General features: G+C 36.9%; 1 protein-coding gene across 1 annotated transcript; it reads left to right on the plus strand.

Moving 5' to 3' along the window:
• Positions 1 to 6,733: 6,733 nt before the first annotated feature.
• On the plus strand, positions 6,734 to 11,598 carry LOC104220977 (cold-regulated 413 plasma membrane protein 2-like). The gene is made up of 4 exons (XM_009771948.2): positions 6,734 to 7,203; positions 10,004 to 10,111; positions 10,247 to 10,317; positions 11,144 to 11,598. The coding sequence occupies exons 1-4, from the start codon at positions 7,028 to 7,030 to the stop codon at positions 11,395 to 11,397; spliced, it is 609 nt and encodes a 202-aa protein (XP_009770250.1). The 5' UTR covers positions 6,734 to 7,027; the 3' UTR covers positions 11,398 to 11,598.
• The last annotated feature ends 2,702 nt before the right edge of the window (positions 11,599 to 14,300 follow it).

The raw sequence follows: 14,300 nt of genomic DNA on the forward strand, positions 1-14,300 counted from the left end.
AACGGGATTTATTTATTAATTTCAGAGTCGCCACTTGGGAGATTTAGGGTGTCCCAAGTCACCAATTTTAATCCCGAATTGAGGAAAATAATGACTCTATATTATAGTCTGCGTACCAGAAATCCGGATAAGGAATTCTGTTAACCTGGGAGAAGGTGTTAGGCATTCCCGAGTTCCGTGGTTCTAGCACGGTCGCTTAATTGTTATATTCGGCTTGATTATCTGATTTTATACAAGTATGAACTTATGTGCAAATTTTAACTTTTAACCGCTTTATTATTATTGTTTTTTACAAGAATGTGAACATCGCTTAAAACACGTCTTTGGACTGCGTCACATGAAATGCACCCACAATCCGGAACGCATTTTATTTGATGTTTTGAGATTTGGATTTGGGTCGCATGAAATGCACACCCGAGTTTAAGAAAAATAAATTATTAAACGCGCGCCTAAAGAGACTATCGCGTTATTATTTTTGCGGAGGCCGCGAAATTCGCTAAACGACCCTCCTGAATTCTAAGTAATTTTAAACAAGTATTTACTGAGGGCCCCGCAATTTGTATTTTTATTCGGCGAGGCTCATCTCATTCTTATTTTTTAAAGAATTTGCAACGTCATGGAAATGCATCTCGGGCCACGCCACAATCAATGCGCCCGTGACTAGAGACATATTTCGACTCCGTTGAGATTTGGATTTGGGTCACATAAATGTGCACCCGAGCTTAGGGAGATAACATTATTAAAGGCGCGCCTAAAACAACTAGCGCATTATTATTTTGGGGTAGGGCCGTGAAATTTGCTAAACGACCCATCCCGGAATCTAAGTATTTAATACATATATTTTGTGAGGGCCCCGCAATTTGTCCCTTTTATTCGGCGAGGCTCGTCTCATTTTATTCTTTATTATTACTATTATATTTTTTTATTATTATTTTTTTTTTAAAAGGATGTCATTTTTATGTCTTTAACAATACTAAGACTTACGGCCTCTTTACAACTAAAATCCCATGACTTGTTAAAAGTTTAATAAAAGGAGTTTAGTGAATGAGTGTTTCGGTAGTAGTAACAGCATGCACTAATACTATTTTTCGAATGACCTAACCGAAGGAAAGGACGAACAGATTAACGTCAAACTTGTGTCATAGAACGACTAGTCCAACTTAATTAAACGACATCAAATAAACAAGAATAACATAACATAAAAATGAACCAAAATGCAGACAATGAAACATAGGCAGAAAATTTCCAAACCAAATTTTTATATTGCATCTCGAACATTCAACGTAAGTTTATTTATCTAATACATCGAGGTTTACTAACCTTTGCACCTCGACAAACTCAGAGCGACAAACACGATTCCGACGGAACTTAAGCCGGACCTTTCTGAACGAAGAACAACGACGGAACCTCGGACAGCGCCTCGACGTACCGGACCTCGACTCAACCTTTGGACCTTGGACTGGAACTCGACCTCAACACAAGGTCGAGCAGCTCACCTCCATGAACTCCGGCTCAACTAGTGGCGTGAAGCTGACGGACTGTTTAGTCGACGATTGTGGGGGTCGACGGGCAGTGTTTAATGGTGACGGGGTGATGGTTGTCGACTGGAAAATGACGAGGGCGTTGGTTGCGACAGTAGGGTGGGTTGTTTGGGCAGTGGTTAATGGCTGGAGCTCGGACGTGAGAGAGTGGTTGGTTTTGGGTTATGGTCGCCGGACATGGTGGAGAGCTTCGACAACGCAGCAACAGCTGCTCGAGTTCCGGCTAGGGGGCAGCGACGACGCGATGGAAATGTAGCAGCAGTCGCTGCTTGACGGGGGCTAGACGTGGTGGGTCGTTGACGGAATGGTTTTGGGTGGAACGAGGGTGTTCGTTTGAGAGGCTTGGTGGTCGACGGACTGGGCTGTAGTTTTGGACGCTGGGGAGGTCGTCGTGGGTTTTTGGACGTGAGGGGTGGTGGTTATGGCGTCGGGGTGGTGTTTGGGAGGAGGAGGTTGGTCCGTTGATGGAGTGTTGGTGGTGGGCTGTTCGGAGGTTGACGACGGGGTGGTTTTTGGGTAGGGTCCTGCTAGGTATTTGCTTCTTCTTCTTCTTGAAGAAGAAGCGTGAACAGTAGTCCTTTCCTTCCAAAATTTAAAAATCCTCCTGTTCGTTTTTTTTCCCAGTCCGTTTTTTCTTCTTTCTTCTTTAGGTTCTCTTTCTTTCTTCTTTATGAAGAAGAAAGGTGAACAGTGGTCCCCCCTTTCAAAAATTTCAAAAGTCCAAAAGTCCTCCTGCCCGTTCTTTTCTTTGTTTAAGATTTCCAAAGTCCCCTCTTTTTCAAATTCCAAGTCCTTTCGTTGGTCCCCCCTCTTTTTTAAATTTCGTCCGTGTTTCAATGCCCATGAAAATGAGCCTCACGCGTGGTGGGGTTCGAGGCATATGTCCCCCACGCGTGGTGGGGTTCCCCACGTGTCCTGGACACGGTTTATTATGGGCTAGGTCCGAAAATTAGGCCTAAAACCGGGTAGTTTGAACCCGAATATTATTCTTTTGCCCGGACCCGAGAAATAGAAACACGTTGCTTAACTAGTCCTATGTAAGCAAAATAACTACCAAAAATAAGACTAGTATTTAAACAAAACTATATCTTTTTTAAATATTTTTCAAGGTTTAAAATAGCTACAAAATATTAATAAAACTATTTTTTGTAATTTTCATTTTTAAATATTAAGATAAAATATGAGGTAATATTTTTGTATTTTTTCAAAGTTAAAATGCCTATAAAACTTTAATAGAATTATTATTTTTGTATTTTTTCGAAATTATATAAGGTATAAAAATAAAGTGCAATTTTTGTATTTTTCAAGTTTATGAGAAATACATAAACTAAAATTTATATATATATTTTTTGAAATTTTCTTTTTTGCAACGAAATAAAGTAAAAATAGTTAAAATAGCTATATTAGTCCTAAATTAGATATTTTAAGCTAAGAGCGTAAAAATTCCCGGGGAGGGTCAAAAATCACGTGCTTACATGTAGTATCAGCACAACCGACCCCATGTGCTGGTAAGTGTCTAGCCTAACCTCGGCGAAGTAGTGACGAGGCTAGGACCAGACCACCAAATAAACCTGTGCAGTTATATAATATACAATAGAAAGTAAAGCAGGAATAAACAAGTAAAGATAGGAGGGGGAAACATGCTTCGGGGAATAACAGGTAAAACAGAATATCAAGAGAACCATAAAGGAATCAAAATCCAACCACTAACAAGAATAAGGAAAATAAAGGCAGATTTCACTTTCTTTTCACTTCTTGTTGCAGGCGTGCAACCCGATCCCATTTCCTGTATCTCGTGGCAGGCGTGCCACCCGCTCCCATTTCATGTATCTCGTGGCAGGTATGCCATCCACTCCCATTTTATTTATCTCGTGGTAGGCGTACCACCCGCTCCCATTTTATTATATCTTGTGGTAGGCGTACCACCCGCTCCCACTTCATTATATCTTGTGGTAGGCGTACCACTCGCTCCCACTTCATTATATCTTGTGGTAGGCATACCACCCACTCCTATTTCATTATCTTGTAGTAGGCATACCGCCCACTCCTAGTTACAAGCCAACAATAATCACAAGGAATTCCGGCAAGGGAACAAGAGCAATATAACAACTTCCCGGCAAGGGAACAATGATATTTCAACAACATCTCGGCAAGAAAACAATACTATCAAAACAAACATCCCGGCAAGGGAACAATAATATTAAACAAATATCCCGGCAAGGGAACAATAGTGATAATAACATATGAAGCGCAATACACCACAACGGAGTCATAACAATTATAATACAAGATGCACGAGCATGCTTGACACCAACGTATAGATACTCGTCACCATGCCTATACGTCATACTCCACAATTAACATGTAACAAATAAGACACAACTCCTAATCTCTCAAGCTAAGGTTAGACCAAACACTTACCTGGATGCTACGAACACAATTCACGATTCAACTATAACTTTATCCCTTGATTCCACCACCAATTCGCTAGTCACAACTACTTAATTACATCAATAAACGCTAAATGAATCAACCCCAATACATGAAAATGAGTTTTCTAAAGTTTTACCCAAAAAGTCAAAAATCACCTCCGGGCCCACATGGTCAAATCCCGAGATTCGAACCAAAACCCGATTACCCATTCCCTCACGAACCCAAATATATGATTTGTTTTGAAATCGAACCTCAAATCGAGGTCCAAATCCCTAATTTTTGAAAAACCTAGGTCTACCCAAAATATCCAATCTCTCCCATGAAAATCATTGATTTTAAGTTAAAATCATGTTAAAAGAGGTTAATGATTCAAGAAAACTAGTTAAAAACGACTTACAATTGATTTGGAGAAGAAGAAGCCTTTGAAAAATCGCCCTAGTGTGTTTATGTTTTGAGAGGATATGAAAAATGGGTTAAAATTCGTTTAAGTATAAAAGTTGCAGGTCTGAGATGTGGGAATTGCGAACAAGGGTTCGCAATTGCGAACCCCGACCTCTGCTGGCTTGGGAATTGCAAAGGGAAGTTGAGAAATGCGAACTAGGAATTGCGAATGGAGGTTGGGAAATGCGAACTGGGAATTGCGAAGGGAGGTCGGAAATGCGAACTGATTGCGAAGGGAGGTGGTAAATGCGAAGGCTGCAGGCCTGCAATTCCTTAAGTCCAAAATTTCTCCCCGCGGCCTATCCAAAACTCACCCGAGCCCTCGGGGCTCCAAACCAAACATGTACACCGCCCTAACAATATCATACGGACTCGCTCGTGCATTCAAATCACTAAAATAATATCAACAACTATGAATTAAACCTCAAAATCAATGAATTTTTCCCAAAACTTCTTTAAACATCAAAATTTTCATTTAAGGTCCGAATCACGTCAAATGGATTCCGTTTCTTACCAAACTTCACAGAATTATCTTAAATCATATATAAGACCTGTACCGGGCGCCGGAACCAAAATACGGGCCCGATACCATCTAGTTTTAATCAAAATTCATTTCCAAACCTTATAAATAATTTTAGAACATTCTTTTCTTCAAAAATTCATTTCTCGGGCTTGGGACCTCGGAATTCAATTCCGGGCATACGCCCAAGTCCCATATTTTTCTACGGACCCTCCGGGACCGTCAAATTACGGGTTTGGGTCCGTTTACCCAAAACGTTGACCGAAGTCAAATTAACTCATTTTATAGTCAAAATTTATCATTTTTCATAGATTTTCACGTATAGGCTTTCTGGCTACGCGCCCGAACTACGCACACAAATCGAGGTGATGCTAAAAGAGGTTTTTAAGGCATCGGAACGCAAAATTTTATTTTGAAACAAGTAATAACACTTTGAGTCATCAAAGAAAGTGGGAATGAAAAATATATATTTTTTAGATCGGGTAAATGGGTAGGCAATTTTGAATATGGGTTAGCTATTTAATTGTGTATTAATAGATTTTTGCCACGTGTCAATTTAGAATGGAGCCTGAGTTTGTCCGTTAAAAGGAGGGGCAAAAATATTAAAAAGGATAATGGCAAGGACAAATACCTTCGAATAGTATAACGGAGGATAGGTATAACTAATATTTGATAGTAGATAAACAACTATGACCCTTTTCCGTTATTGAAATGAAATTCCACATGTCAATAGTAAGCTACATGCATTGTGATTATGTAGTCTTGCCGACTTCTATTCTATATCGGTTTTACTCTATTTATTTCATATCCCTACCCATCTATGACATGAGCACTCCTTAAGAACTCTTCGATTCATAATTAATTTTTTCGATTGATATACATAAATTATATACTGTATTATACATATATTATATATTTATTATAATTATTTTTAATTTACACGATTAGGTATTCGACTATTTGGACTAAGGGTGTGTTTGGTATAACAAAAAATATTTTCTTGGAAAACAACTAGTAATCTTATTCATTTTTCGGTATTTGGTACGCAAATTAAGGAAATGACTTCTCAAGAGTATTCATAAATAATTTAGATATAATAAACATGAAGCCATAAACTTTCAAACCAACAACCTTCCGAATCCACAAATTTCATAAACTTTTGAACCGCTAAACTTTCGAAACCGCGGAATTTCGAATCCGTAAACTTTATACTTTCTAAACCCGTAAACTTCCAAACATATAAACCTCCGAATTTATAATTTTGAAACTTGTAAAATTTTGAACATTTAAACCGATTAATAAAAAAATTAAAACTGAAAAATATATTTAAAAAATATTTTTTCGGGGGGGGGGGGGGGGGGTGTGACGTAAGAACAGAAAAAAATACAGAAATTTAAATTACAAAAAAAAAGTAAAAAAAATCTTTTTTGTGGTGGGTGGGGTGGGTGATGCAGCAAAACGAAAAAACAGAAATTTGAAATTGCAAAAAAAAAAAAATTAAGAAAAAGTATTTTTTTTGCGAGAGAGGGGGTGGAGGGATAGTAGGGCAGGTGATAACGGAAAAACTGAAATTTGAAAAAAATAAGAAGCTTTTTTTGGACAGAGGGCATGAGATGGGTTGGTGAGGGTGAGAAAGGTTGAGAAGGAATTTTGAAAAATATTTTACCTTCTCTTAATAAGGAAAACATTTCCTTCGTACCAAACACACCCTAATTCTTCTCACCTTTATATTTCCTTACACCGAGACAGTGATGTGGTTTACTTTTTCTTTTGGGTGATCAGATAACTTAAATTCAATAAATAAATAAAAACAAGCAAGAAGCGTGGATCGTAAACTTTGGTCAAAGCACTCGAAGTAGTAGCGGATTAGAAGTGCACTTGTAAGGCCAAACTGAAATACGTGTCCGCAAGTATTGTAGACACAGCTCAAAAACAACGTGTCCAATTAATTACAAGAGCAATCTGATCTGGACTTGGACAAAAACCACTTGAGACAGACTGTACGCGTTCAGTATTCCTCTTTATCCTTGTGTAAAATCGGAGATCAATAATACTTCAAACTTTTCAGATCTAGTACGATAATAAAGGAAAAATGGGGAGGATGGATTATTTGGCAATGAAAACTGATGAAGACACTAACAAATTGATTAATGAAGATATCAATGAGCTCAAGTTAGCTGCTAAGAAGCTATTTGATCATGCCACTAAACTTGGTGGTCTTGGATTTGGTACTTCTTTCCTCAAATGGGTCTCCTCCTTTGCTGCCATGTAATCTCAATACTTCCTTTTCCTTCCCTTGTCTTACTTCTTTATGTCTAACACAATGTGCGAAATGCTTTGCGCCATAACATTCTTTTTGTCAGTGGACTTTGGACATGGAATTTCTTAAAACTGTCTCCTTTAATTTTGAGGTTTTCACTTTCTAAATGTGAAAATTCATAATATTTTCTTTTATCATGTGTTTTTGGGTTAGTTTCACTTTCTGAAGAATTAATAAAAGGTCCTTTTACGAATTTGGTTGTTCGTTGGATAATGTTTAATTTGTTTGATTTAAAATTTTGTAAGAGGATGGTCTTCTGTCAACATATTTTGGGGCCAATTGCTTTAGTATTCGACTAAGGAGCATGTTGAATGTGTCGGCCCACTGTAAATTACATATCAAATATACCTATGGAAAAGGAAAGAGAAATGCATATTGTGTGTGCTGCTAGATTAAAATTTGTACATCGAGTAAAGAATAAATGACATTTAAGTCTACAATAATATGGTATACCAAAATGATTCGGTTATCCATCGGCCATGACATGACTTGGTTGAAAAATGCTTCAGTTAGCAAAACTGATAACATAGTTGGAAAGTAGAGACTTTTGATCTGGAAAAGGATTAGGCATATTCCACTGTGATTACCAGGGATGTGGAAGTAGCTCTCTCAAAATTAATGTATGAACTTTTCTAGGCTGACACTGCATTTGAGAACCAACAGGCATGTTAATCCCCTGAGGAATATTAAATCCTAGATAATGAGACATGTAGGAGTGCCTTATTGTCATTGACACATTTGCTGGGAAAAGTTATTAAGTAGGAGAGGATAATATTTTTTTCATTCCACCAAGTAATACATGCATTATAGGATTGATCCAATATGCTTAAATATTTGCTCTTTGCTCTGGTTGGACGAAAATTGCTGTGCATATTAGTGTCCAAATTTCAACTCAATGACTTCATTTGAGCTTGTTGCAGCTAGAACTTCAGTTCAGCATGATATGGAATACCATCTTTGTTTTTCTTTTTCGTGATTTTGGGGATCATCCTGTTTAGCTGCTATATTTGTTACTATAAAGCTTAATGTTGTATCTATAGTCCCTCAAATTCAATACTTTGCTTTTACATTATTAACCCTGTTCTAATTTACTTTGCTTTTAACATATTATGAAGAAGTCAATACCAACTCATTGCCCTATAATTTCCTAAGAGTAATTTTTCTATCTATTTTTTTTCATGTTGTGTCTATTTATTTAGATCTCAAAGAAGTAATTCACTTTGAAAACATGAGGAGGTCCAGGAGAAATTTTCGTGGTATCTATTTAAAAGGGAAGAGACATCCCAAGTGTTGAACTGCATTTCTTGACAAACGTTTCATCCTAAACATAGCTGCACTGCGTCAGAGAATCTCTGTCATTGATCTCCTTCGCTGCAATGCAAAAAGAAGTCTAGGGGTTTCTCCCTACATCTTAGTGGGTGCAGTGGAACTTCAAACTGTTGACTCTAAATCTTGAATCCACCTTTACATGGATATGAGATGTCTATTTGTCTTATGCTAATACCGTAATGGAATCTTGGAAGACATTCTTTTTTCTTGTTCGTTATCTTTGATTTGTCAATTTAGTTTTATAGGCAATAATAGATATTGTGATATCATCTCTATCATTTTACGTATGCCCAACTTGGTGGATAGAGTTACCTGATGCCTGTTGCTGGTGGGAGGTAGCAGGTATCCTGTGGAATTAGACGAGGTGCGCTCAAGCTGACCCGGACACTACGATATCCAAAAAAAATATTAAAAAAATTAAGTATGCCAAAAGAAGACATCAGGAGAACCTATGAAAACATTGTGTCACTTTGCAAAGCTTAATTTTACGGCATATGCTTGCCTTGATCATATCCAAAAACAAAGTTAAGTAATCCCGTGTGTCCTTGTAAAAGAACTAGCCCACTCCCATACTTGATATTAAGTAATCACTCCAAAGAACATGACATGATGCTCATATTGTCTGGAATCGAGGTATAGCTTTTTCTAGGCATGAAATATGCACTTGAGGCTTAAAGAAGGGTTCATTTCAAAACCTTGTAACTACTTTGGTGCACGAAATTAAATTCTGCTCAACTCCTATCTTGGTAACATGAGCTGTTTGAGATTTCTATGATTTCCTAGCACTGCTCTTTAGATTGTCTACTTGTTCTTTCTGTGGTTGAGCTTATTTCCGCTCAACCATTTCATTGCTCGGCCGTTACTCTTTCTCTGCTTTCTACCTTGTGCAGCTTTCTACCTTGTGCAGGAAGTTACTTTTTTGTGTGCATGATGTATAGTGTTCGTGCTTTGTTGTTTAGATGCTTCACTTGTATTCTTGAAGTAAAAGAAAACTTACTATAATATTTTAGTAAATGTCTGCAATATATAATTGTTTTAAGCTTTTAGATGAAGTAATTCAACTATGTGAATCTATGTTGCTCGGACTCTCCAAAAATGTTGTTGGGTGCGGGTCGGATCTTTCAAAAGTAGTGTATTTTTGGAGGATCCGACATGAGTGCGGCAGCATTTTGGAGAGTCCGCGCAACATAAATTTGAATAAGTATATTCTGATGTGGTAAGGGAAACTGGTAAAATATGATTTATTTTCGTGGAATGTGGTCAGTTTGCTGGTTGCAAGTAACTCAAAATGCTTAAATTTATTTCATAGTCAACCGCAGGTTTGTATTATCCAATGGTTTCTTGTAGAATAGAACCTAGAGTTTACACCTTTTTCCTGGTGGATTTGGTTATAACCAGTGAAACAAATATTATCTGCAGTTATTTGCTGATACTGGACCGGACAAACTGGAGAACAAATATGCTGACTGGACTTCTAATCCCCTATATTTTCTTCAGTTTCCCTTCAGTGTTATTCCACTTATTCAGGTAAACTTCTCTAGTTTGCTACTATTTGATTTTCCTTGCTTCTTTGTCATCCAAGCAATTCTCTTTTCACTTGATCGCTACCTGATTCAAAGAGATTCTTTTCTTCATTAATCAATTGTCGTTTTTAATCTCCAGAGGAGAGGTTGGGAAATGGATTGCTTTCGTTGCAGTAGTACTCAGGCTTTTCTTTCCACGACATTTTCCAGGTATGAACATTAGCTTTTGATTTATATGATCATAACGTACTGGTTATTGTTTTTATTTTTTTCTGCAATTAAGTTTTTGGCTTTGTAATCCAAGTTTGTGTTACCTTCTCCGCTGACTTCTTCTTAATATTTAAAAAACAGATGAAAACGCTTTCTAGCAAGTAATATGCACCCCAAATTTATTAAGTACCAATTTGACATGTCATGGATCACAGAAGAGATATGTCTCTAAATCTTCCAAACTGCATGGATATTCAACTTTAATTTTATTTATGCGAAACTCCATTTAAATGGAGAAACATGATGAGTGAGGATTCATACAGTTGATAACCCTGAGCTTCACACAGAGATGAGATACTAGCCAGCTACCAATAGCAATAATTTTTAACTAATTGATTCATACTACCAGCACTTTCCTTTCTGTAACTATGTGAATGTTTTGTCAATGGAAAATGTGCTGAGTGCTTCACTGGATATTTTAGAAATAATATAGAAAGTTTTGAAGAAGTTGCGGCATGGCCATCTGGGAATAATCACTAGGTTTGTCTTTGAGATTTTGCTTTCTTTTGGTAGATTCTTCAAAATGTGTTCTGAAGCGTATAACATGATCTGCATATAATGGTAATACCTTTAAACATGATTCTTCCTACGCTTTTGTGTTATTTATAAATGAGTACTTCTCACACTCCGACACTGTAAACATTGTATCAGCATATTTTAACTTGTTGTAGCAAGTTAGTTGCCTAATCCTCCAAGTTACTAATCCCACTTTTTATGGACGCCGCTACATGCTAACCCTTCTGTATAATATTGCCGGGGATCACAGACTGGTTGGAGATGCCTGGTTCATTAATCCTACTTCTAGTGGTTGCACCCAACCTCTTTGCTGACACTTTCAGAGACAGTTGGGTTGGCACTGTGGTGTGTCTTTTGATTGGTTGCTATCTGCTCCAAGAGCACATCAGAGCATCTGGTGGATTCAGAAATTCCTTCACACAAAGCAATGGTATATCTAACACAGTTGGTATTGTCCTTCTGTTGGTTTATCCAATCTGGTCTCTGGTACTCCACGTCGTTTGATAAGCTATCGTTGCAAAGCTGAACTGTGTTTTGGTTGACGAATTTCAATGTTCAATGCTGTGAGCAGACCTCTTCCTTTACTATTAGATGATGAATAAGAATTTTAATATGGATTTGGTTTTGTTGTGGACGTGGTTTGAACATTTCTGGTTAAGTGATTGTAATTTGACATTTCAAGTAGTTATGACTGGATTTTGTGGAGTCCTCTGCCCCCCCCCACCCCCCACCACCCCACACGGATTTCATGCTTCAGAATATGAACTTGGTGACAATGCCAGTTAAACATGCTCCTTAGGCGAATGCAAAATAAGTGTTAGGGAAATACCAAGAACATCGATGTATGTAAATATTACATGGAAAGTTAATAGAACAAAGCAATAAAGGAAATGCGTTGATCTAAACATGGCTTGGTAAATGTGTTTCGTTTCTTATTATGAGAAATTTTTAGATCAAGACTTGCACATAGATGTATACCTATTTCACGTATAAAATTGTACATAGATTTTCGCAGAATCAATTTTTTATACGGACAATCAAATGTTACATGAGTAATGTGGAGTTATATTTCTTAGGGGCCGTTTGGTAGGAAGTATTAGAAAAAATAATGCAAGCATTAGCTCTATGCATTACTAATATATTGTTTGGTGCATTTTTTCAACCTATGTATAACTAATACTTGTATTAGTTATATATCATACTTGGTATTATCCTATGTATAACTAATACTTGTATTAGTTATATATCATACTTGGTATTATCCTATGTATAAGTAATTATAGAAAACGATGCCATTAGTAATACCAAGGCTATTAATGCATGCATTAGTATGGTTAAAGACAAAATTATCCTTAAAGTCCCTTAAAGCTAGAGAATATGGAGGGCATATTAAACAACTATTTTCTTTAAAAATTATGTAATGCATTATAATTTTAATACACCACACCAAACAGTAGATAAGAAATAATATCTGCATAACTAATGCTTGCATTACTAACACATGCATTACTAATCCATGCATTACTAATACACCTTATTCCGCACTATTCTTATACACCCTACCAAACGACCCCTTAATGAGGAAACTATACAAGCTACATATTAAAATCAAAGTATTTACCCTTCTTTACCCATTGTTAAACTTATTATAATATATACCTTTCTAACTAAAATCAATTACCAGCCTACCCATCCCCGGTTTTGTTTGACCATCTAATAATCTTTTCTTCCCATTTGAAAAATCCACAATCATGTAAATACCATCATAAACCTCCATCGACGTTGCCAAGAGCACTACACCGTGATAATCTTCTTTTCAACTGATTATTAGTCATTATCACATAAAAATAATGGATGTAATTTCAAATCTGAAAATAATAATAATTGAAACTCCATATGAATGAGTTCAAAGTGTCAGATCTGATTTTTTATAGGAGTAGTGTTTTACTGTTGAAATTCGTTAGTTATTGTTATTTGATGTGTAGATTGTACCTTTGATGTTAGTTTTCAGATATGTATTGTAAAAAAATTTAAATCTACCAGAAGGCTCTTGAAGATTGAAACTCATAACTTGGTTTGTTTGAGTTTTTAATTGTTTTGATCTGATCTTGCATGGGTTTGCTTGGACGAGGAGGAATTCCCAGCGTTAGTATCACCGATAAGGAAAGAAGGGTCAAAAAGCCAAGGTAAAAGAATTATTGATGATGGAATGAATGATCAAGACACAATAAGCTACAGCTAGCTGCTCCACTAGCCAGTTGGGAATTACCAATAGATTTAAGGTACTGACTTAAGGATATACATCACCTGATATAGAGGAGAGTGGTACAGACCACCTCAAACCTCCATGATTTTAAGTACTTGGAACATAAGAGGGCTTAACATACCCTTTAATCACAAGCAGATTACTCTCTTTCTGAAGAAGTATAGAGTAGAAGTTATGGGAATAGTTGAGACAAAAGTAAAAGCAAATAAAGCTAAGAAGATCACACGAAAGATAGCAAAAGGACTGGCAAGTCAAATACAACTATGATCATGCCTATAATAGTCGTATTTGGCTACTGTGAAAGCCTCATATAAAGCTTCAAATATTAGAGGTTAATGCTCAGTTTATCCATTGTGAAGTGGAGGACCCAAATTGTCAAAAAAGGTTGCTTCTCATTGTGATATGCAAGTATGGACTTGATGCAGAGACAACAACTATGGGATAAGCTTGCTTCTATAGGAGCTCACATGACAACTGAATGGTTGGTATGTAGTGATTTTAACAATGTGCTTCATACAGAGGATAAGATTAGGGCTCCTATAACATAGTTAGAGACTCAGGGCGTCAAAGAACTATTGGATCGACTGCAATTTACTCCCTTAAAGAGCACAAGATGGTATTACACATGGTGTAACAAAAAAGATGACAATGCAAGGGTATACAACAAGATTGACTGGGCATTTGGAAATTATAATTGGCTGATGAACTATGGCCATATAGAAGGAGAGTATCTGAATCCTGGAGTTTCAGACCATTCACCTATCTTGCTCAAATGCAACTTTGTAATACAACAACAGAACTTGAATCCTAGACCCTTCAAGCTATATCAAACAGTATTACACTACCCAGATTTTGCAGGAATTGTGAAAGAAGTATGGGCACCGGATTGTAGAGATGCATAGATGTCCAAAACATGACAGAAACTTAGGAGGCTAAATGAGGCACTGAGGGAGTTAAATACTTACATGGCCTCCTATCAACAAAAGCTTAATCAACCCAAGCAGAAATTGGAACTAGCACAATACAATATCTCCCTAGAACCATTATTCCAGATCTATATAAAATAGGAGAAAGAAGCTTTAATAGAAGTGGAAAAGTAGAGCAATATGGAGGAACAAGTTCTAAGGCAGAAGTCACGAGC

This window comes from Nicotiana sylvestris, chromosome 2, assembly GCF_000393655.2.
Source record: "Nicotiana sylvestris chromosome 2, ASM39365v2, whole genome shotgun sequence".
NCBI classification, from domain to species: domain Eukaryota; kingdom Viridiplantae; phylum Streptophyta; class Magnoliopsida; order Solanales; family Solanaceae; genus Nicotiana; species Nicotiana sylvestris.